General features: G+C 38.3%; 1 protein-coding gene across 2 annotated transcripts in view; it reads right to left on the bottom strand.

Moving 5' to 3' along the window:
* Positions 1–910: 910 nt before the first annotated feature.
* Positions 911–24,064, bottom strand: part of LOC139754671 (transcription elongation factor, mitochondrial) — a 46,284-nt gene continuing 23,130 nt past the window's right edge. The window contains exons 4-6 of one of the 2 annotated variants that reach the window (XM_071672218.1): positions 13,266–13,388; positions 3,576–3,680; positions 911–1,941 (exon numbers count right to left, since the gene is read on the bottom strand). In XM_071672218.1, the coding sequence (XP_071528319.1) occupies positions 1,711–1,941; positions 3,576–3,680; positions 13,266–13,388 (459 nt within the window). In that variant the 3' untranslated portion in view covers positions 911–1,710. The remainder of the gene's footprint in view (positions 1,942–3,575; positions 3,681–13,265; positions 13,389–24,064) is intronic. The other variant, XM_071672219.1, reaches the window with a different exon arrangement.

Raw genomic sequence — 24,064 nt, 5'->3', positions numbered from 1 at the left:
ACTGGCATTCTGTCCACAAACATGTACTCTCTCCTAATCATACATAACACTTGAACTCACACAGCTCGTTCTTCATTACTCTAGATCTTCCTACAGTGAGCACTATACACCAACCTTGCCTTTTGGCAAAATGGTAGGAGCAGTAGATAAAGTTGGTATGTAGGAACATTTAGGCAGAGGAATTAGGTAGAAGTAGTTGGTAGGAGCAGTCAGTAGGAACATCATTTAGGAGTCTCAGCAAACACTGTGCTAATGACAGAGACTGAGCGAGAAACATGGTAATTCATGTCTGGCAACAAATAGAAAGCATAAAAACAATGTTTTAAATCAGAAAGCAACCCAGGAGGGAAAGTACAGAATTAGAAAGTGTCTTTCCTGGAAATACACCAAAAAGATATCAGAAAAAATAAAATACAAAATTGAGGAAGCTGGAATGATTATCTAATGCAAAACCTGGTAAACTGAGGAACATACCTGGAGTGACTACATAAACTATCAAAAGAAGATAAGACTTGGTTGAAAACAAAATTGAATGAACTTTGAAATGAGAGCTACACCAAAGGAGTTGCTGCAGAAATAAATAGGATTATACAAAAAGCAAGAGAAGTAATGAAAAGAAGAGAGGTGGTTGAGAAAAGCAGCACTGTTCAACATTTAAGTGGTGAGTGCTCAACACAAACCCTGTCATCATGGCAAAATCTCATTATAGGTACCTGTAGGTAGGCACACTTTGGGTCCTAACTTCTCCTATACACGCCAGCTCTGCTGTCTTATCATGTAACATATTCATCATATACCCTTTACAATATTCAAAACAACAAGTTCAGTTTAAATTAGATGTAGAAAGTATATCTACTTATTTCCCATGGCAAGCCTTCATACATTCATTATAGGTGAATTAAAAAAACACTGCAACACAAATTTTATTTTTAACAGAAAAATTATAATATATTTTCATTGCACAATTTAATGTTTTTCAATCTAATTAGATCAAACTGACTACTTCTAGTAAGCTGTTATTTTTCATTTGAAAAATGATTACCCGTATATTAATTTCTCAAAACAATAATTAGGCATGTGAATTATCACATAACTTTCTTGCATCTGACAACAAAATAACAAACATATCCAGAACTCTTCAGGCTGGTTAGAAATTTTCTTGGGTAGAGTATCTGCTTTCTCCTGCACTACAGGAATTTGTTTAGCATATGGAGAAAATAAGAATCACATGAAACCAAATCAAGCAGTCTGTAGTACTAGATAAGCAAGAACTTTTTATTAGTGTTACTCACAGTGCACCCAATTGTCTACTCTATTTCTTCATGTTCCACACAGTCCTTCTGAGAATACCATTTTCCATCTTTTACTGAATCCCTTTACCTGTACTTTAATTTTCCAGTTTTCTTATTACTCTTCTTTGGCCCATGTGCATCATAACTGAGGGAATTCATGATTTATGTCATCTTTATTTCACAGTGCAAGTATCTGATGAATTCTTCACTCTTTGGATGACCAAACCAGCAAGCTAAATTTTTTGTTTTAAGTTTTGAGCACTCCTTTTTGTCTTTCAACACTTGAAAGCATGACATAGAAGCTAAAGTACTGCATTCATAGAAGAGACTACATGCACCACTCTGATCCATATAGGGGGAAATGGCAACAAAGTATGAAAAAGAAAAGAAGAGCTAAACAATTATATAGTTTTAAACATTATCTCCATACTATACTGAGAGCATTTTTATTATGTTGAAGAACAGCTTGATAGAATGCTATGCCAACAAACAAAGAGGTAGCTACATATCTTCTGTGGATTTTGTCAGTTGAAAAGTATAATTCTTGAACATTTTCTTCCATCAGCAAGGGTGGGAGCCATTTTAACTCTTGTCCACCTTCCATTAACCTGTCTGCAAGGTTCAGGCCAGAAATTCTCTCTTCACCTATCTGTATGACGAAAAAGAAAGATAAAGAGAAGGTTTTTTACTGTTACTGTGCAATGCATTCCTCCTCCTTCAAACAAAATTTTAGCATCAGTAATTTTAAGATGGGTGATAACAAGTAAGAGTACACATTTGCTAAGTTCAAAAAAGTAATCATGAAATATAAAACATTTTTCTCTGAGTTATCCTAAAGAGAGCCTGAAAATGAAATATCGTATATCTCATCAGACTTTTGGACAACCTCACAATGTCACTACTGGTTAGCCTTTAACATCAAGAACTTTGTTCATGAATAGTTGTTTGAAAAAAAAAAAGTAGGATTAAAAGACTGAAAAACCTTTTCTTTCGAAGGTGGTGTCCCCTGAGTAAAAGAGACATTCCCTGTGTTTGCAGAAATATCAGGGATAGAAACTTCAAAGCCTCAGTTTTTTTATGGGGAATCACTGGTTTTCTCTACCAGTTGCTGTCTTCCCAATTAGAAAGCAGCAACTTGCTTGTTCGGGGCTCGCCCTTGGCCAAAGGCTACCATAATGATAATGTCATTGACCCACCTCAAAAAGAAAAAGTTTTCCAATTTTTAAGAACCTTCATTTCTCTCCTTTGTGATCTGTTTCATGAGCATAAGAGCATATATACTCACTTTGAAAGAGGAAGGTTTAGAGGAGAACTTTCAAAAAAGAAGACTAAAACCAAAGATAGAAGTATTTTAAAAGGTGATTCAGTAACACAACTAAAACCTGTCTATTATGAGTGAGGGAATCGACAGGGTCTCAAGTGGTGGATCCACAATGTCTCCATTAAGGTACTGTCTGACAAAGGTGGTAGATGAATGCCGAATACCACTTTTTGTTAATTTTTCCAACAAAGCATTTCTGATGGTTAACTCAGAAACCAATACCTTCACATCATGTGTCCTGGGTGAGGCAATGAAATGAGTTTCTTAATCAATGTAGAGCTATTCCTTGCCAAAAGGGGTTTCAGGGTTCAAAGGGACACAAATAATGTTCCCCTTGATAATCTTTTGAGTAGTTCAAAAGTCTTGGTAAGATTTAACTGGATTTTGATTTACAATAACCCATATGATGTTATTAAAAAAAAAAAAGCAGCTCCCATTTGGGTTGTAACATAAACAACTAGTCTCCTAAGATGTGTGGTGGGGTGGCGACGGGAATGGATGAAGGCAGCAAGTATGAATATGTAAATGTGTTTATATGTATATGTCTGTGTATGTATATGTTGAAATGTATAGGTAGGTATATGTGGGTGTGTATGTATATACATGTGTATGTGGGTGGGTTTGGCCATTCTTTCATCTGTTTCCTTGCGCTGCCTTGCTAACGTGAGAGACAGCGACAAAGTATAATAATAATATAATAAATGTTTTTTTTCTAAAAACACTATCCTTTTCCTGCATTAGTGAAATAGGATAGGTTATAGACATCTGAGCCTTTGAGAAAAAACCCTCCCTTGGCTCCGTCAATTCCTACTTTCAGAAACTGGTGATACAAAAGATGGGAATTTCCAGCCCCTTGCTTCCATTCCTCTTAGTCACCTTCGACACACAAAATGTATGGGTAGTATTTTTTCTCCCCTAACCTCAGAGAAAAAAATAAGAAAAAAAATATATTGTGGATTTACCTGAAGCTTGAATAATTTGGACACTAAAATATCTCGTACATGGATGAGCCTGCTACCTTCATCTTCATGTCGGGAATTTAATAAGGCAGTCAATATTCCTTTTATCTGTAAAGAAAAGAATTAAATGGTTAGGATGAAGCAGTAAACAAACACTCATTCAGTGTATGCACTTTTATGTTGACTGGCACACCTTTCACATTTCTTTGCCTTTTGTTGCTCCACCCTACTTTAACATTTCTCATTTTTTCTTTTTCCTTTGTATATTCTTACAGAGATAATTTACTCCTTTGTATATTCTTACAGAGATAATTTACTGTACACTTCTATTTTTTTGTGCAAGCCTGGCAGGTGGCAAATGTCTATTATCTGACAGTTAAGCCAACATGCAAAACCCATCAATAGATGTTTTAAGCACTGCATTTTGGTGTTTAACTCTTTGAAATATCTAGTAAAAATTTTGTAAGGGCCATCCTTCTGTGAATACAAGATATTCATAGAACAACTAAAAGATGTACCTCTGTACTTAGAATTAAGAGACCTGAGCTACATTGAGAGGCTGTGGGCTACAAATCTGGCCACCATGGAAGATGAGATGCCAAAGTAACCTGAGGCTTCGACAAGAAGCTTGGCAAAAAGCATGTTAGAAAGAATGTGAAGTACTGTGATTGCTGGTAGTATGATAGAGTTTAAAAGTCTACTTGATGGTAAAGAAAGGTCAAGATAGGGCCCCACAAGTGTAGTCTTCCAGAACTGTGCAAACAGGTAATTACAAGACAGCTGTTTACTGAAGATATTTGCTATCAGTAAGCTGTCTTTTATCAGGTGGGGAACAAATATTATTAGAAAATCAGACTTCTAGATCAAAATAGCTATTCCCTTTTTAGTTGATCATCTTTGAGATTATGCCAGGAGGAAAGACAATTACACCAAATTCAGCCAGCTGCAAGCTACTGAAGGTTCAGGTGACCTAACATTAGTTAACAGTGCACACAATTATCATTGTTCCCTCTGCCCAAACAGTACCTGATTAACCTAGGTTATTATGACATTTATATTCAAGATGTGGTTTTCGGTGCATTACACGTGGCAGCTAGAGATTGGATATGAGCAGATCCTACCTCACTAAAATGGGAAATGGCAATCAAGTATGAAAGAAAGAAATATTCAAGATAAAAATATTCATATACACCTGATGAGTGGAATGGCAGCTTTGTATTTGTGCACCTGCCTGTTTTTTGGAACAGATATGAGTCACATGCACACAACTGCTATGTTTTTACTTGAAGACCACTACATATATTTGTTAGAATTATGCATTAAGATAGTATCCCCTAGAAAGCTGGCCATTTATTTTTTTTATATAGCCAATTACAATCTTTGTAAACAAAAGATGGACAGGAAAATAAAATTTGGACCATCATCTAGTCACCTAGGTAACTGATTCACCCAGCCAAATTTATAAATCATACGGAATGGCTCCTAATAAAACAAGCTTCTTCAAACTGCATGCAATGATGACCATTTTCATGATTGAAAAAAATACAGTGATTTAAATCCTACATTTTTTTATAAGTGAGGCTAATTTTCAATCTCCACAAATTATAGATGATGTTTAAAAACAAAGATGCACATTAATCTGGTTATCAGATGAAAACATGAGCTTAAAAGGCACACCTTATAATCTATAGCTATTCAAGAGCTGAAGAGTAACCAAATCAAAGCATAAATGACTGTGAATCCTGTCACTGTTATATCTTTGATGATCTATTGTTCTTCACATGTACTTTTCTGAAAGTCTGATGTAAAAAGCGGCTTCTCTGAATCATATTTATTCATTTATTATACTTTGTCGCTGTCTCCCATGTAAGCGAGGCAGCGCAAGGAAACAGACGAAAGAATGGCCCAACCCGCCCACATACACATGCATATACATACACGTCCACACACGCACATATGCATACCTATACATCTCAACGTACATATATATATATATATATATATATATATATATATATATATATATATATATATATATATATATTTTTTTTTATTTATTTATTATGCACACACACTCAGATATAGACATATATACACATGTAAATAATTCATACTGTCTGCCCTCATTCATTCCCATCACCACCCCGCTACACATGAAATGATAGCCCCTACCCCCTCATGTGCGCGAGGTAGCACTAGGAAAAGACAACAAAGGCCACATTTGTTCACACTCAGTCTCTAGCTGTCATGTATAATGCACTGAAACCACAACGCCCTTTCCTCAACTAGGCCCCGCAAAACTTTCTATGGTTTACCCCAGACGCTTCACATGCCCTGGTTCAATCCATTGACAGCACGTCGACCCCAGTATACCACATTGTTCCAATTCACTCTGTTCCTTGCACGCCTTTCAACCTCATGCATGTTCAGGCCCCGATCACTCAAAATCTTTTTCACTCCATCTTTCTACCTCCAATTTGGTCTCCCACTTCTCATTCCCTCCACCTCTGTGACACATATATCCTGTTTGTCAATCTTTCCTCACTCATTCTCTCCATGTGACCAAACCATTTCAACACACCCTCTTCTGCTCTCTCAACCACACTCTTTTTATTACCACACATCTTTCTTACCCTTTCATTACTTACTCGATCAAACCACCTCACACCACATATTGTCCTCAAACCTCTCATTTCCAGCACATCTACCCTCCTCCACACAACTCTATCTATAGCCCATGCCTCGCAACCATACAACATTGTTGGAACCACTATTCCTTCAAACATACCCATTTTTGATTTCCAAGATTACATTCTCCACTTCCACACATTCTTCAACGCTCCCAGAACTTTCGCCCCCTCCCCCACCCTATGATTCACTTCTGCTTCCATGTTTCCATCCGCTGCCAGATCCACTCCCAGATATCTAAAACACTTTACTTCCTATTTTCCTTCATTCAAACTTACCTCCCAGTTGACTTGTCCCTCAACCCTACTGTACTTAATAACCTTGCTCTTATTCACATTTACTCTCAGCTTTCTTCTTTCACACACTTTACCATCTCAGTCACCAGCTTCTGCAATTTCTCACCCGAATCAGCCACCAGCGCTGTATCATCAGCGAACAACAACTGACTCACCTCCCAAGCTCTCTAATCCACAACAGACTGAATACTTGCCCCTCTTTCCAAAACTCTAGCATTCACCTCCCTAGCTACCCCATCCATAAACAAATTAAACAACCATGGAGACATCACACACCTGCTGCAAACCAACATTCACTGAGAACCAATCACTTTCCTCTCTTCCTTCACATACACATGCCTTGCATCCTCGATAAAAACTTTTCACTGCTTCTAACAACTTGCCTCCCACACCGTATATTCTTAATACCTTCCACAGAGCATCTCTATTAACTCTATCATATGCCTTCTCCAGATCCATAAATGCTACATACAAATCCATTTGCTTTTCTAAGTATTTCTCACATACATTCTTCAGAGCAAACACCCGATCCACACATCCTTTACCACTTCTGAAACCACATTGCTCTTCCCCAATCTGATGCTCTGTACATGCCTTCACCCTTTCAATCAGTACCCTCCCATATAATTTCCCAGGAATGCTCAACAAACTTATACCTCTGTAATTTGAGCACTCACTTTTATCCCCTTTGCCTTTGTACAATGGAACTATGCAAGCATTCCACAAATCCTCAGGCACCTCACCATGAATCATACATACATTAAATAACCTTGCCAACCAGTCAACAATACATTCACCCCCTTTTTTAATAAATTCCACTGCAATAACATCCAGACTCGCTGCCTTGCCAGCTTTCATCTTCTGCAAAGCTTTTACTACCTCTTCTCTGTTTACCAAATCATTTTCCCTAACCCTCTCACTTTGCACACCACCTCAACCAAAACACCCTATATCTGCCACTCTATCATCAAACACATTCAACAAACCTTCAAAATACTCACTCCATCTCCTTCTCACATCACCACTACTTGTTATCACCTCCCCATTAGCCCCCTTCACTGATGTTCCCGTTTGTTCCCTTGTCTTACGCACTTTATTTACCTCCTTCCAGAACTTCTTTTTAATCTTCCTAAAATTCAATGATACTCTCTCACCCCAACTCTCATTTGCCCTCTTTTTCAACTCTTGCACCTTTCTCTTGACCTCCTGCCTCTCTCTTTTTTTATACATCTCCCAGTCATTTGCATTATTTCCCTGCAAAAATCGTCCAAATGCCTCTCTCTTTTCTTTCACTAATAATCTTACTTCTTCATCCCACCACTCACTACCCTTTCTAATCTGCCCACCTCCCATGCTTCTCATGCCACAAGCATCTTTTGCGCAAGCCATCACTGCTTCCCTAAATACATCCCATTCCTCCCCCACTCCCCTTACGTCCTTTGTTCTCACCTTTTTCCATTCTGCTCTCAGTCCCTCCTGGTACTTCCTCACACAACTCTCCTTCCCAAGCTCACTTACTCTCACCACTCTCTTCACTCCAACATTCTCTCTTCTTTTCTGAAAACCTCTACAAATCTTCACCTTCACCTCCACAAGATAATGATCAGACATCCCTCCAGTTGCACCTCTCAGCACATTAACATCCAAAAGTCTCTCTTTCGTGTGCCTATCAATTAACACGTAATCCACTAACGCTCTCTGGCCATCTCTCCTATTTACATATGTATACTTATGTATATCTCTCTTCTTAAACCAGGTATTTCCAATCACCAGTCCTTTTTCAGCACATAAATCTACAAGCTCTTCACCATTTCCATTTACAGCACTGAACACCCCATGTACCCTAATTATTCCCTCAACTGCCACATTACTCACCTTTGCATTCAAATCACCCATCACTATAACCCGGTTTCGTGCATCAAAACTGCTAACACACTCACTCGGCTGCTCCCAAAACACATGCCTCTCATGATCTTTCTTCTCATGCCCAGGTGCATAAGCACCAATAATCACCCAACTCTCTCCATCCACTTTCAGTTTTACCCATAGCAATCTAGAGTTTACTTTCTTACACTCTATCACATACTCCCACCACTCCTGTTTCAGGAGTAGTGCTACTCCTTCCCTTGCTCTTGTCCTCTCACTAACCCTTGACTTTACTCCCAAGACATTCCCAAACTACTCTTCCCCTTTACCCTTGAGCTTTGTTTCACTCAGAGCCAAAACATCTAGGTTCCTTTCCTCAAACATACTACCTATCTCTCCTTTTTTCTCATCTTCTCTACATCCACACACATTTAGACACCCCAGTCTGAGCCTTTGAGGAGGATGAGCACTCCCCGCATGACTCCTTCTTCTGTTTCCCCTTTTAGAAAGTTAAGATACAAGGAGGGAAGGGTTTCTAGCCCCTGCTCCCGTCCCCTTTAGTCGCCTTCTACGACACATGAGGAATGCGTGGGAAGTATTCTTTCTCCCCTATCCCCAGGGATAGGGGAGAAATCTGAATCATTAATGGTAAAATAAAATAAAATAAAATATGATATGGCAAATACTCTACATCCATTCCTTGATCTGGATCCTGTTATACAAAACAAAAAGATTTCTTGATCTAGTTACTTTAAAGCATATGAAGATACACATATATGTTAAGAGTCCTCCTTCCTGAAGTTACTAATAACAAAAGAACCTTTGTGTTAGTTTTTCAGAATTAATGTATTCGAATTTAAATTACCCAAAAGCTGTCACAGGAAAATATCAGGCTTTAATAGGGGCACTATAGTTAAAGTTTTCCTTTCATCCATTTTTTTGAAGGGACTGATGTTGCTTCCAGGGAAGGGTCTACTTTACTGCACTGTATATTATTTTTTTTCTTAAGATTACAGAACTGGGGACATGAATGCAAATAGTGATTATTAATTGAAATACAGACTTCATACAAAAAAAATGCTACTGAAAGACATGTCACTGCAGACAGCAAATTAAGTGATGGTAGATATGTTAGACTTGTACAGTCAGTGTAGTAATTATACCTTAGAAAGCTGTTGTTCCTTATAACTTTTTCTCATACTTACACCTACCACTTTGGCGAAGTAGAATCAAGAAAGAAGGAACAATGACCTCATCTGATCTACATACATTTGCTCTCTAGCTGTTATGTATCATGCATTGAAACCAGGACCAACCATCCACAGTGAAGCCCCACAAACTATTCTATGGTTTACCTTGACATCATGTCACCCTCATATATTACTTTGTTCCAGTTAATTTTATCCTGTGCATACCTCTTGCCCTCCTGAATATTCAGATCCTAACATCCCAAAGCTTCTATCACACTATTTTCCATCTCCTCTTTGGCCTCTTCTGTTAAAAGCAAACATACCTAAGCTGCAATCCATGCAAAACAAGGCTTACTAAAAGATCACTGGCTGCCTTGCAACCACAAACAATTAGCTCCTACTCAGTGAACTAAAAATTCTTCCAATACAGTCTCACTTCAATAGGTGACTTTTTCAGTCATGGTGTAACTTCATGCAGGCAGTCTGATGACACCTGAAAAATATATACACACAGTAATGACTTGCAGACACCAAACATTGCTGGCAGAGCAAAGTTTTAAACTGTGTTGGAAGGACAGTAATTAAATGTTTAGTGAGATAACATATACACACTGCAATGCTTCAACAAATGCTAAACAGCCACCCTGCCAACCCAGTCTTAAACTTTGCTCTACCAGACATATCTGAAACTATACTTCCTTGAGTTATATTTTTTCACATGTGTTGTAGACACTACCCATATCTTCATCATTACAGATAGCATTTCAGCATATTGCAAAACTTCTCATGCCCAAGATGCAACTTCCTTGTTGAAGAAATTAAATAAGCATTACTCCTCAGTTCTCTTGCACTTGCCTTACACAGACATACACATATGGTCAAATTCTTACCTGGGGTACTACTCACTGGACATGGCCACCTTCCTGGATGCTGTGGAAGCCCCATAACTAGGGTTTCTTTGGCAGGGAAGTAAACTTAAGTGTTTTCCTAAGTAGGGGGCCAACAACAAGGAAGGCACTACTGCCAGAGCATCAGGATGGTTAGGGATGGCATGGCAGTTAGCCAACAGGTAAAATACTTTCAAGTTCCTCACCTTGGTCCTGGTTGTTGTACAGCATTTTCTCTCTGCCTCACCCCCATGTGGGTTGCTGGCATTCTTTCCATAAACACACACACACTCCATCAACCAAATAATATTTGACAAAATACAACAACATACGGCATTATTTTCAACTCTAAATTTTTGCTTAGTAAGCACAGAGTGCTGACCCTGCCTTCGGAAAAAATCTTGTCATTGGTTTTTCTTGATATGCTTGCTCCCTTCACTTCTGATATATAGAGCCTTTAAGTCAGCCTTTCTTTGCTCATTCTTTCCATATGTCCAAACCATTTCTGTACAAAAAGGTCAGCCCTCTTCAACTGTGCATATTACCACACCTGTCTTACACTGTCATTCCTTACATGATCAACCTGCATCACATCAAACAAGGCATTTCATTTCCAACACAACCATCCTCTTAATTTCTATTAATTCAGGATAAGCTTAATATGGTAGGTCTAGCAACTACCTTACATGGTAATAAATTGCTCTCTGGTGAACTTGTACCGCACCACTGATAGATCAAATAGTTCTTGTAAATCAGTATTTACCTCCCTTTTCTCTTGAAAATATTAGTGATTTTCTGCTCAAATAGCTCTTGTAAATCCATTTTTACCTCCTTTTCTCTTGAAGACATTACAGTGATTTTCTGCTCAAATATCTCTTGTAAATCCATATTTACCTCCCCTTTCTCTTGACAACATTACAGTGATTTTCTGCTAACACAACCATACTTTTGTTTCATCTTATTCTTTACCAGGTGTTTTTACCTTTCACTTACCCCATGACCCTTCCTGCAGTACAGTACTGTAAGATCCAAATGGAACAAAACTAATATCCCTCTCTTTAGAAACTAATAAAGCACATGCATGAGATGATAAATCTCCATTCCCCCTTTATATATCCTACGAGACTGTGCCTAAAACTTTGCACCTGTACTTGTTTTGTCAGTTTCATCTTGGCCTAAATATCAGTACTTTCCTTCCATTTGAAAACTTGCTCTAGTTCAGCCCATCCCAAAATTAAGAGAATGGCTCTTATTCTTTGATCATCTTACAGTTTTCACTTCACCTACAGTAGGTTTTTGCTTTGAAGAAATTTTGAGATATACTTGGAGAAAGTGAAATGCATTAGGTGTAGGAGAGGTCAGCATTTCATCAGGGAATGATGAATATCTTTGAAGATACAGTAGTCCTGACACTGTTGGACAGAAGTAAGTCTTGTACCTTTACTGCAAAACGAAGAATGAGGGTAGACATGTTGGAAATTAAATGTCTGAGGACAATATGTTTTGTGAGGGGTTGATTGTGTCATGAATAACAGCATAAAGCAGAGGTAGTAGTAAGCATTTTCAGACTGAAAGAGCTGACCAAAGTCAAATGACATGTTTCAAACATATTAAGAGGATAAGAACAGACTGCCTACTTATCAAGATTTACTTTCTAAAGATGGGGGGGAACATGGGGAATAAGAAAATCAAGATGAAGAAGAGATAGAAAGAAGGAAGCTTTGGGTTGTCAAGGCTTGAACATTCATGAAAGTGACAGGTATGCATGGAACAAAATATACTATACTGGTGTGGTGTATGGGGGGGTAATGTGTGTTAGTTATAGGCTGAACTATGGCATATACAGGTCAATTTGGGGCCTGGCTTTGGGTGGTAGGTGTTGATGTGAGTACTTATAAATGATAGCTAGAGAGCAGATGTTTGAGAATGAGACCATTGTTCATTTGTTGCGGATGCTTCCTTACTAGAGCAGAAGAAACGCTTATGTATAAAAAGGAATGAGAAATCTTCGAACCTCTTCTTGATTCCGTCTTTCTCAAGCATATCTCATCTTATTTATCATCACTGATTTATATTGGGTGAGATCTGTTAATGAAATCCTTTCCTGATGTATATCTTGTCATCTGGGGAAATTTTATAGCACAACTACTGACATTTTAAAACTCCTGGCAGGGTCTGGCATAAACCTCCTATTTCTAAATTTACATCCTTTAAAATTTTGTTTGGCTCTGTAATCTAGTTTCCAATTTTATTTCCAAGAGATTCATCACTGTAAATGCTGACAAATTAATAATTTGTTCCTTTCGTAACACCAGTAGAGTAGATGTCACATGTAGAAAAAGATAAAAGGACAAAAAATTGCATGCAGCATTCATGGATCTGAAAATGTCATAAGCAGGTAGAATGGGATTCACAGATGCAGCTTAAATCAGGTCAAAGGATGTACTTTTCTAATAAAAAAAAAATATCCCAGATATTACTTCATGGACTAGTTCCATAACTTAAGTACATGGTCCAGTCTGACAACATTACATTTACAACTCAAAAGAACATGCTTTATTCCTGGATGACAACCAGGTTATTGTACATGTTAAGAGAAAGATAATCCTTCTTGCCACGAAAGGTAACATTCCAGATATTTGAAAACAACAATTAGATCTTTCTTCTTTTCATTCAAAGGTTAGTTTTAAGTATGGTAAGATTTAAAATTATCAGAACTAAGTATGGTAAGATTTAAAATTATCAGAACTATTACTGAAACCTTACTTGAGCCAACTGCAGAGAAATGATGATAACACCAAGTGAAGCTTTATGCAGATGTCCATGGCTATTTTTATCTTCCCACACATAAAGATCAGCCAGAGGAATCCTTTTTGCCACTCCAGCTACCTATTAATTTTTTATCTATTAGTATTTGTGCATTAAAGATAATCTATTTGAAAACTTTTTTTTATCAAGCTAGTCTAGTTATTTATTGTGATTACTAAGATACAGTCATTAACAGAGTATATGAATACCTTGGAACCTAGAGATGTCCAGATAATAAAAGTTTAGACACCAGAATGATGCCCAGGTACAGCACAGTTGTATCCAGAAAAAAAGGATCTACTTTTACCAAAATTTTACTGACACAAATTAGCCTAATACTTTAGCATCATATACTCATTTAAAAAGATGCAGAGGTGCCCCTTCCCATGAAGTGTGGTAGTATTAGTAATAAGATTTTCCCACCTTAGCAGTGCTAAAACATGAAGATCACTCCATGTCTTGACTGATGAATAATACTGTTCCGCTCTGTTGCCACCTGCATTACATCTACCCATTTCAGGTTCATTTGGGTCTTAATTTCAACCAAGGACTGATTTCTTTTAAATGTACTTGTAGTTGTTCAATGCCTGTTTCTTATTGCTCCTGGAAAAATACTGATAGTCATTTTAGCTTCCTGGTTCTTTAGTATCCTTGGAGATTCAGTATCTCTATTCTTCCTTGTTTAAATGCTTTTAGATTTAAAATATTTTCCTTTATACCTTCAATTTTTTTTGCCAAGAATACATTATCATACATCTTCTCTTCTTTCCAGGCTATAAAGTTCCAGTTATTTCTGCCTTATAAGGTAAGTCATATGTGCCATCCTCTCACTCTAGTTCATTAAGTGCTTCTGAATGCTCCAATTTGTTCATGTCTTATTGTTTTGTTTGTGAACATATGATACAGCAGTATTCAGTTTTGCATTTTATGTAAACAGTAAACATTTTCATTAATATTTAATTTTCTGTCACATAGTAAAAGACCTCAAAATGATACCACTCATTACTTGGGTCAGTAGTGCTATATTCTCAACATCATCACTGAATTTAAGTTTCTCACTTATAATGAAAGCCAGATCTTTTACATATCTCTTACTTCATGTTCCTTTCTGTGTTGGGCATTGAAACAGCATCACCAAAATATTATTTGTTCTATAATTTATTTGCTCAACCTTGAACCTTACATTGCTCAAGTTTATCTGTTAAATTCCAACAAGTTCACTTTCCCATTTGTATAATGTCTAAGACTTTCCATTTCCATCTGATTAGCTTCTGATACAATCATTTTGCTTACTCTAGTGTTATTAGCAAAGCTTCTTAGTCTGTTTTCTTTTACTTCAATGCCAGTGTCTATCAGTCTTTATGAATAACACTTGTGACAACAGTGTTTCATGAGGTACCCTTGATAGAATATCATTTAACAAAGCTCTGTTTGCTGTTACTTTGAACACTCTTTTAGGTAAGAACTTTTTCATCAATCTTCTTATTTTACCCTAAATGTTAAAGTAACTATTTTCTATAGTAAAATTCTATGATTTATTATGTCAAATGCCTTTGTAAAATCAAGAAAAACTGTATTCATTCTTTTTCCTTATATTTCATTTTCATTTATGTCACTGTAAGGAGCCAACAAATGGGTTTATACTTTGCTTGATACTACTCTGTGTTGCCCTTAATTTATGTGGCTGCTTTTGACCAGATGTTGTAATATAAATAATTCCATCACTTTTTCAAAGACTTTTATTACATGCTAAGCTAACTGGTCTGTACTGAATAGATATCAGCTTGAACCTTCCTGTATGTGGTAGTGTTGTATATATCATATTGTGAATGTCTGCAAATTTGCTTTCATCCAGACAGTGAATTGACTCATTAGTAAATTAGAAAAAGAAAGAGATGGCTGGAATTACATCAGACCATAAAACTGAATTTTCTCTGAGCTCATCAACCATCCAATAAAGTCATTTTCTGATATGTCAGTACTTATGAATACATTTTCATCATGTTGGTTGAACACTTCATAATATTTAATTTATTGTTGCAATTTTTGCAGAAAACCAGTTTCTGTTGTTCAGTTAATCTCCTGCATACTTCTCCCACTTTAAAGGGTCCAGTATTTGACTTATTCTTTTTTGCTTTGTTCATGTGTGTGAATAGTAATTTGGGGGTTACTTTCCATGTTTTGTGTAACTTTCTCTTCAGTCAATTTTGTTCACTTTGATGGAATTTTATTAATTCTGCATATGCAATCTTTATCTTCTCATCAGGCTGCTTGCTTCTCTCAATGCTAATATTTTCATTTCTATTATGTTCTTCTATGCATCCAATGTTTTCTTTCTCTTGATATCTTCCCTTTTGCATTATCTTTTTTATTAATTATTTTCTTATAGGATACCCTTCAGGTGTTATAAACCTCAAAAGTCTCTTTCCAATTCATGTCTAAAATCCTTTCAATAATCACTTTCATGTCTGACTTTTCATTGTGAAAATTCATGTGTCTATTTGTTGTTAATCTCATTTCTCTGATACTGTGACCTGTTAGACTTGTTCACATTGGATGATTTAGTCATTTCTCTGATACTGTGACCTGATAGACCTGTATTATTCTTTTCTTTATCTTAAAGTAATTTCATATCGTTTGTAAAGATGCAATCTACTGTGTCACTCTCTCTTGTTGGTCTGTTACTTTCACAGTACACAGTTGAATGATTCACATAGATTTAATAACTTTTGGAACTACCTTCTTTCTTCTGCTGCTCCATTACTTCATTTCCTGTATCTGTATCATCATCTATATTCTACTTCTTCTTGCCATTAAATAAAGGGAAAGTAAAGTCCATATATTTATCTCTAATCCTTTCAATATTTCTTCAACTTTTGTTAGTATTTCTTTAAAGTCATTTACCTTGCTTTCTGGTGGTCTGTTTGATAAATGATATATTGTAATTATGGCTAGGATGCTCATTATAGTCATTTCACATTTATTGTGGCTTATCTTCATTATCTGTTTTCCCTCTAGCTTATTATGAAAATACAACGCTCCATCACCTTGTTTGAGCTTGGTTTGGGAAAGGGAGGGAAGCTATAGTATGGTGATGCCAGTAGTGATGGGCATGGGGAAGTGAGAGGAAGTATGCATAAGGACAAGGGATTTGGGGAGAAGAGAGGTTTTGCCCTTTCTCTAGTCTCTTTCAGAAATATGCCTAGGATTCCATCTGGCCTTGGTGCTGAGTTCTCATGTAGGTGATCAATTGCCTCAATTATGTTTCCTTCAGTTAAACTTATAACTGTTCATAATGGTCATCAAATACTTTTTTGTAAATTTTTTCATGCTTGCACTAAATACTGACTTTTATTGATTGATTAATATTTAGTATATATTCTTGGATCGTTTGCATAACTGTCACCTGCTTTAAAAGGTCCAGTCTCTGATCATTTTGTCCTTTTCTTTGTATTTCTGTCCATGTTCTAAATTATTTTTTTGTCATTTAATATTTGTTCATTTTTAAGTGACATTTTAGTGTCACATTTATTGTTTTTTTCTTCAAGTTGTTTTACTGTTTCTCTGGTTGTTCAGTATCTTAACTTTTTCTACTATTCTCTTTTTCTATTCATCCACTGTTTTCTATTTATTTATTTATTTTGCTTTGTCGCTGTCTCCCGCGTTAGCGAGGTAGCGCAAGGAAACAGACGAAAGAATGGCCCAACCCGCCCACATACACATGTATATACATACATGTCCACACACGCACAATATACATACCTATACATCTCAATGTACACATATATATACACACACAGACATATACATATATACACATGTACATAATTCATACTGTCTGCCTTTATTTGTTCCCATCGCCACCTCGCCACACATGGAATAGCAACCCCCTCCCCCCTCATGTGTGCGAGATAGTGCTAGGAAAAACACCAAAGGCCCCATTCGTTCACGCTAAGTCTCTAGCTGTCATGTAATAATGCACCGAAACCACAGCCCCCTTTCCACATCCAGGCCCCACACACTTTGCATGGTTTACCCCAGACGCTTCACATGCCCTGGTTCAATCCATTGACAGCACGTCGACCCCGGTATACCACATCGTTCCAATTCACTCTATTCCTTGCACGCCTTTCACCCTCCAGCATGTTCAGGCCCCGATCACTCAAAATCTTTTTCACTCCATCTTTCCACCTCCAATTTGGTCTCCCACTTCTCCTCGTTCCCTCCACCTTCGACACATATATCCTCTTGGTCAATCTTTCCTCAATCATTCTCTCCATGTGATCAAACCATTTCAAAACACCCTCTTCTGCTCTCTCAACCACACTCTTTTTATTTCCACACATCTCTCTCACCCTTACATTACTTACTCGATCAAACCACCTCACACCACATATTGTCCTCAAACATCTCATTTCCAGCACATCCACCCTCCTGCGCACAACTCTATCCATAGCCCACGCCTCGCAACCATACAACATTGTTGGAACCACTATTCCTTCAAACATACCCATTTTTGCTTTCCGAGATAATGTTCTCGACTTCCACACATTCTTCAAGGCTCCCAGAATTTTCGCCCCCTCCCCCACCCTATGATTCACTTCCGCTTCCATGCTTCCATCCACTGCCAGATCCACTCCCAGATATCTAAAACACTTCACTTCCTCCAGCTTTTCTCCATTCAAACTTACCTCCCAATTGACTTGACCCTCAACCCTATTGTACCTAATAACCTTGCTCTTATTCACATTTACTCTTAACTTTCTTCTTTCGCACACTTTACCAAACTCAGTCACCAGCTTCTGCAGTTTCTTACATGAATCAGCCACCAGCGCTGTATCATCAGCGAACAACAACTGACTCACTTCCCAAGCTCTCTCATCCACAACAGACTGCATACTTGCCCCTCTTTCCAAAACTCTTGCATTCACCTCCCTAACAACCCCATCCATAAACAAATTAAACAACCATGGAGACATCACACACCCCTGCCGCAAACCTACATTCACTGAGAACCAATCACTTTCCTCTCTTCCTACACGTACACATGCCTTACATCCTCGATAAAAACTTTTCACTGCTTCTAACAACTTGCCTCCCACACCATATATTCTTAATACCTTCCACAGAGCATCTCTATCAACTCTCTCATATGCCTTCTCCAGATCCATAAATGCTACATACAAATCCATTTGCTTTTCTAAGTATTTCTCACATACATTCTTCAAAGCAAACGCCTGATCCACACATCCTCTACCACTTCTGAAACCACACTGCTCTTCCCCAATCTGATGCTCTGTACGTGCCTTCACCCTCTCAATCAATACCCTCCCATATAATTTACCAGGAATACTCAACAAACTTATACCTCTGTAATTTGAGCACTCACTCTTATCCCCTTTGCCTTTGTACAATGGCACTATGCAAGCATTCCGCCAATCCTCAGGCACCTCACCATGAATCATACATACATTAAATAACCTTACCAACCAGTCAACAATACAGTCACCCCCTTTTTTAATAAATTCCACTGCAATGCCATCCAAACCTGCTGCTTTGCCGGCTTTCATCTTCCGTAAAGCTTTTACTACCTCTTCTCTATTTACCAAATCATTTTCCCCAACCCTCTCACTTTGCACACCACCTCGACCAAGACACCCTATACCCTATATCTGCCACTCTATCATCAAACACATTCAACAAACCTTCAAAATACTCACTCCATCTCCTTCTCACATCACCACTACTTGTTATCACCTCCCCATTAGCCCCCTTCACTGAAGTTCCCATTTGCTCCCTAGTCTTACGCACTTTATTTACCTCCTTCCAAAACATCTTTTTATTCTCCCTGAAATTTAATGATGCTCTCTCACCCCAACTCTCATTTGCCCTCTTTTTCACCTCTTGCAGCTTCCTCTTGACCTCCTGCCTCTTTCTTTTATACCTCTCCCACTCATTTGCATTTTTTCCCTGCAAAAATCGTTCAAATGCCTCTCTCTTCTCTTTCACTAACAATCTTACTTCTTCATTCCACCACTCACTACCTTTTCTAATCAACCCACCTCCCATGCTTCTCATGCCACACGCATCTTTTGCGCAAGCCATCACTGCTTCCCGTAATACATCCCATTCCTCCCCCACTCCCCTTACCTCCTTTGTTCTCACCTTTTTCCATTCTGTACTCAGTCTCTCCTGGTACTTCCTCACACAAGTCTCCTTCCCAAGCTCACTTACTCTCACCACCCTCTTCACCCCAACATTCTCTCTTCTTTTCTGAAAACCCCCACAAATCTTCACCTTCACCTCCACAAGATAATGATCAGACATCCCTCCAGTTGCACCTCTCAGCACATTAACATCTAAAAGTCTCTCTTTCGTGCGTCTATCAATTAACACGTAATCCAATAACGCTCTCTGGCCATCTCTCCTACTTACATACGTATACTTATGTATATCTCGCTTTTTAAACCAGGTATTCCCAATCACCAGTCCTTTTTCAGCACATAAATCTACAAGCTCTTCACCATTTCCATTTACAACACTGAACACTCCATGTATACCAATTATTCCCTCAACTGCCACATTACTCACCTTTGCATTCAAATCACCCATCACTATAACCCAGTCTTGTGCATCAAAACACTTGCCTCTCATGATCTTTCTTCTCATGCCCAGGTGCATATGCACCAATAATCACCCATCTCTCTCCATCCACTTTCAGTTTTACCCATAGCAATCTAGAATTTACTTTCTTACACTCTATCACATACTCCCACAACTCCTGATTCAGGAGTAGTGCTACTCCTTCCCTTGCTCTTGTCCTCTCACTAACCTCTGACTTTACTCCCAAGACATTCCCAAACCACTCTTCCCCTTTACCCTTTAGCTTCGTTTCACTCAGAGCCAAAACATCCAGGTTCCTTTCCTCAAACATACTACCTATCTCTCCTTTTTTCTCATCTTGGTTACATCCACACACATTTAGACACCCCAATCTGAGCCTTCAAGGAGGATGAGCACCCCTCGCGTGACTCCTTCTTCTGTTTCCCCTTTTAGAAAGTTAAAATACAAGGAGGGGAGGGTTTCTGGCTCCCCGCTCCCGTCCCCTTTAGTCGCCTTCTACGACACGTGAGGAATGCGTGGAAAAGATACTGTTTTCTATCTTTTAGTATTTCTCTCTTCTCATTACTAGATTTTCTTCTGTGAGCATCAATTCTGTTATCATTTGATTTATCTTCCGGTAGAAAGCAACTGTGTTTTTTGCAATTCTTTAAATTAAGAAACTCATTCAAGGGTTGTTCTCTGTTTTACAGTTTGCATTGTTCCATTCTGTTCTGCCTGAGTAAAAACTAAAACTGTTCCTAAAAATTTTCTTTCATTACATTCTTACTGTCTTTATTTCTGCTTCATAATTTGTAGACACTTTTATTATGTCATGATCTGAGATACTCATTTTGGATACTTCGTGATATATCCTTTTTAAACATTAAATCAATGGTGGTATTATAAATCAATGATGTATGCATAAACTGAATCAATTTATATGCCTCATATATAGCCCATAGCTTGTTTAACTGTTTTGTTGCATCTGCTAATGCCTTGTGATCTTGTATGAATTCAATTCTGCACCTTTTTCCATTCTGTGAAACCAAAATTGAAATTACTGAACCAAACGATTATTGATTTTGGTATGTTTGTGTTTTTCAGTATCTCAATTTCTGTTACTAAACTGTGGGAGTATGTGATAGAGTGTAAGAAAGTAAACTCTAGGATGATATGAGTACAACTGAAAGTGGATGGAGAGAGATGGACGATTATTGGTGCCTATACACCTGGGCATGAGAAGAAAGATCATGAGAGGCAAGTGTTTTGGGAGCAGCTGAGTGACTGTGTTAGCAGTTTTGATGCACGGGACCGGGTTATAGTGATGGGTGATTTGAATGAAAAGGTGAGTAATGTGGCAGTTGAGGGTATAATTGGTGTACATGGGGTGTTCAGTGTTGTAAATGGAAATGGTGAAGAGCTTATGGATTTGTGTGCTGAAAAGGGACTGGTGATTGGGAATACCTGGTTTAAAAAGAGAGATATAGACAAGTATACATATGTGAGTAGGATAGATGGCTAGAGAGCATTATTGGATTACATGTTAATTGATAGGTGTGTAAAAGAGAGACTTTTGGATGTTAATGTGCTGAGAGGGATAGCTGGAGGGATGTCTAATCACTATCTTGTGGAGGTGAAGGTGAAGATTTATAGAGGTTTTCAGAAAAGAAGAGAGAATGTTGGGGAGAAGAGAGTGGTGAGAGTAAGTGAGCTTAGAAAGGAGACTTGTGTGAGGAAGTACCAAGGGAGATTGAGTGCAGAATGGCAAAACGGGAGAGCAAATGATGTAAGGGGAGTAGGGGAGGAAAGGGATGTATTTAGGGAAGCAGTGATGGCTCGCACAAAAGATGCATGTTGCATGAGAAAGGTGGGAGGTGGGCAGATTAGAAAGGGTAATGAGTGGTAGGATGAAGAAGTGAGATTGTTAGTGAAAGAGAAGAGAGAGGCATTTGGACAATTTTTGGAGCGAAGTAGTGCAGATGATTGGTATATGTATAAAAGAAAGAGGCAGGAGGTCAAGAGAAAGGTGCAAGAGGTGAAAAAGAGGGCAAATGAGAGTTGGAGGGAGAGAGTATCATTAAATTTTAGGGAGAATAAAGAGACGTTTTGGAAAGAGGTAAATAAAGTGTGTAAGACGAGAACAAATGGGAACATTGGTGAAGGGGGCAAATCGGGAGGAAATAACAAGGAGTGATGAAGTGAGAAGGAGATGGAGTGAGTATTTTGAAGGTTTTGTTGAATGTGTTTGATGATAGAGTGGCAGATGTGGGGTGTTTTGGTTGGGGTGGTGTGCGAAGTGAGAGGGTCAGGAAGAATGGTTTGGTAAACAGAGAAGAGGTAGTGAAAGCTTTGTGGAAGATGATGTTGGTAAGGCGGCAGGTTTGGATGGTATTGCTGTGGAACTTATAAAAAAAAAAATGGGGTGACTGTGTTGTTGATTGGTTGGTAAGGATATTCACTGTATGTATGAATCATGGTAAAGTGCCTGAGGATTGGCAGAATGCATGCATAGTGCTATTGTACAAAGGCCAAGGGGATAAAGGTGAGTGTTTAAATTACACAGGCATAAGTTTGTTGAGTATTCCTGGGAAATTATATGGTAGGGTATTGATTGAGAGGGTAAAGGAATGTACAGATCATCAGATTGGGGAAGAGCAGTGTGGTTTCAGAAGTGGTAGAGGATGTGTGGATCAGGTGTTTGCTTTGAAGAATGTATGTGAGAAATATTTAGAAAAACAGATGGATGTGTACCTAGCATTTATGGATCTGGAGAAGGCATATGATAGGGTTAATAGAGATGCTTTGTGGAAGGTTTTAAGAATATATGGCATGGGAGGTAAGTCGCTAGAAGCAGTGAAAAGTTTTTACCAAGGATGTAAGGCATATGTATGAGTATGAGGAGAGGAAAATGATTTGTCCCAGTGAATGTCTGTTTGCTGCAGGGGTGTGTGATGTCTCCATGGTTGTTTAATTTGTTTATGGATAGGGTGGTTAGGGAGGTGAATTTAAGAGTTTTGGAGAGAGGAGTAAGTATGAAGTCTGTTGTGGATGAGAGGGCTTGGGAAGTGGGTTAGCTGTTGTTTGCTCATGCTACAGCGCTGGTGGCTGATTCGAGTGAAACTGCAAAAGTTGGTGACTGCGTTTGGTAAAGTGTGTGAATGGAGAAAGTTGATAGTAAATATGAATAAGAACAAGGTTATTAGATTCAGTAGGGTTGAGGGACAAGTTAATTGGGAGGTAAGTTTGAATAGAGAAAAACTGGAGGAAGTGAAGTATTTTAGATATCTGGGAGTGGACTTAGCAGTGGATGGAACCATGGAAGCAGAAGTGAATCACAGGGTGGGGGAGGGAGCAAAGGTTCTGGGAGCATTGAAGAATGTGGAAGGCGAGTTGTTATCTCAGAGAGCAAAAATGGGTATTTTCGAAGGAATAGCGGTTCCAACAAATTTATGTGTTTGTGAGGCATATGCTATTGATAGGGTTGTGCAGAGGAGGGTGGATGTGTTGGAAATGAAATATTTGAAGGCAATATGTGGTGTGAGGTGGTTTGATCAAGTAAGTAATGAAAAGGTAAGAGAGGTGTGTGGTAATAAAAAGAGTGTGGTTGATAGAGCAGAAGAGGGTGTGTCATAGTTTGGACATGAAGAGAATGAGTGAGAAAAGCTTGACAAAGAGGATGTATGTGTCAGAGGTGGAGGGAAGACGGAGAAGCAGATCAAATTGGAGGTGGAAGGATGGGCCTGAACATACAGGAGGGTGAAAGGCATGCAAGGAATAGAGAATTGGAATGATGTGGTATTCCAGGGTCAATGTGCTGTCAATGGATTGAACCAGGGTTTGTGAAGCATCTGGGGCAAACCATGGAAAGGTCTGTGAGGCCTGGATGTGGAAAGGGAGGTGTGGTTTCAGTGCATTACACATGACAGCTACAGACTGAGCATGAATGAATGTGGCTTTTTTTTTTCTTTTCTTGGTGCTACTTCGCTGGTGGTGGTGGTGGTGGTGTGTGTGTGTGTGCGTAGTGGTGTGGCTATGGGAATTAATGAAGGCAGCAAGAATGAATATGTACATGTGTGTATATATGTATATGTCTGTGTATGTATATGTTATGTATTGATTGAAATGTATATGTATATATACATGCATGTATGGGC

Source organism: Panulirus ornatus, chromosome 17 (genome assembly GCF_036320965.1).
Source record: "Panulirus ornatus isolate Po-2019 chromosome 17, ASM3632096v1, whole genome shotgun sequence".
Taxonomy (NCBI): Eukaryota; Metazoa; Arthropoda; class Malacostraca; order Decapoda; family Palinuridae; genus Panulirus; species Panulirus ornatus.
The sequence above is the reverse complement of the archived record's forward strand: the minus strand, read 5'-3'. Positions and strand labels throughout refer to the sequence as shown.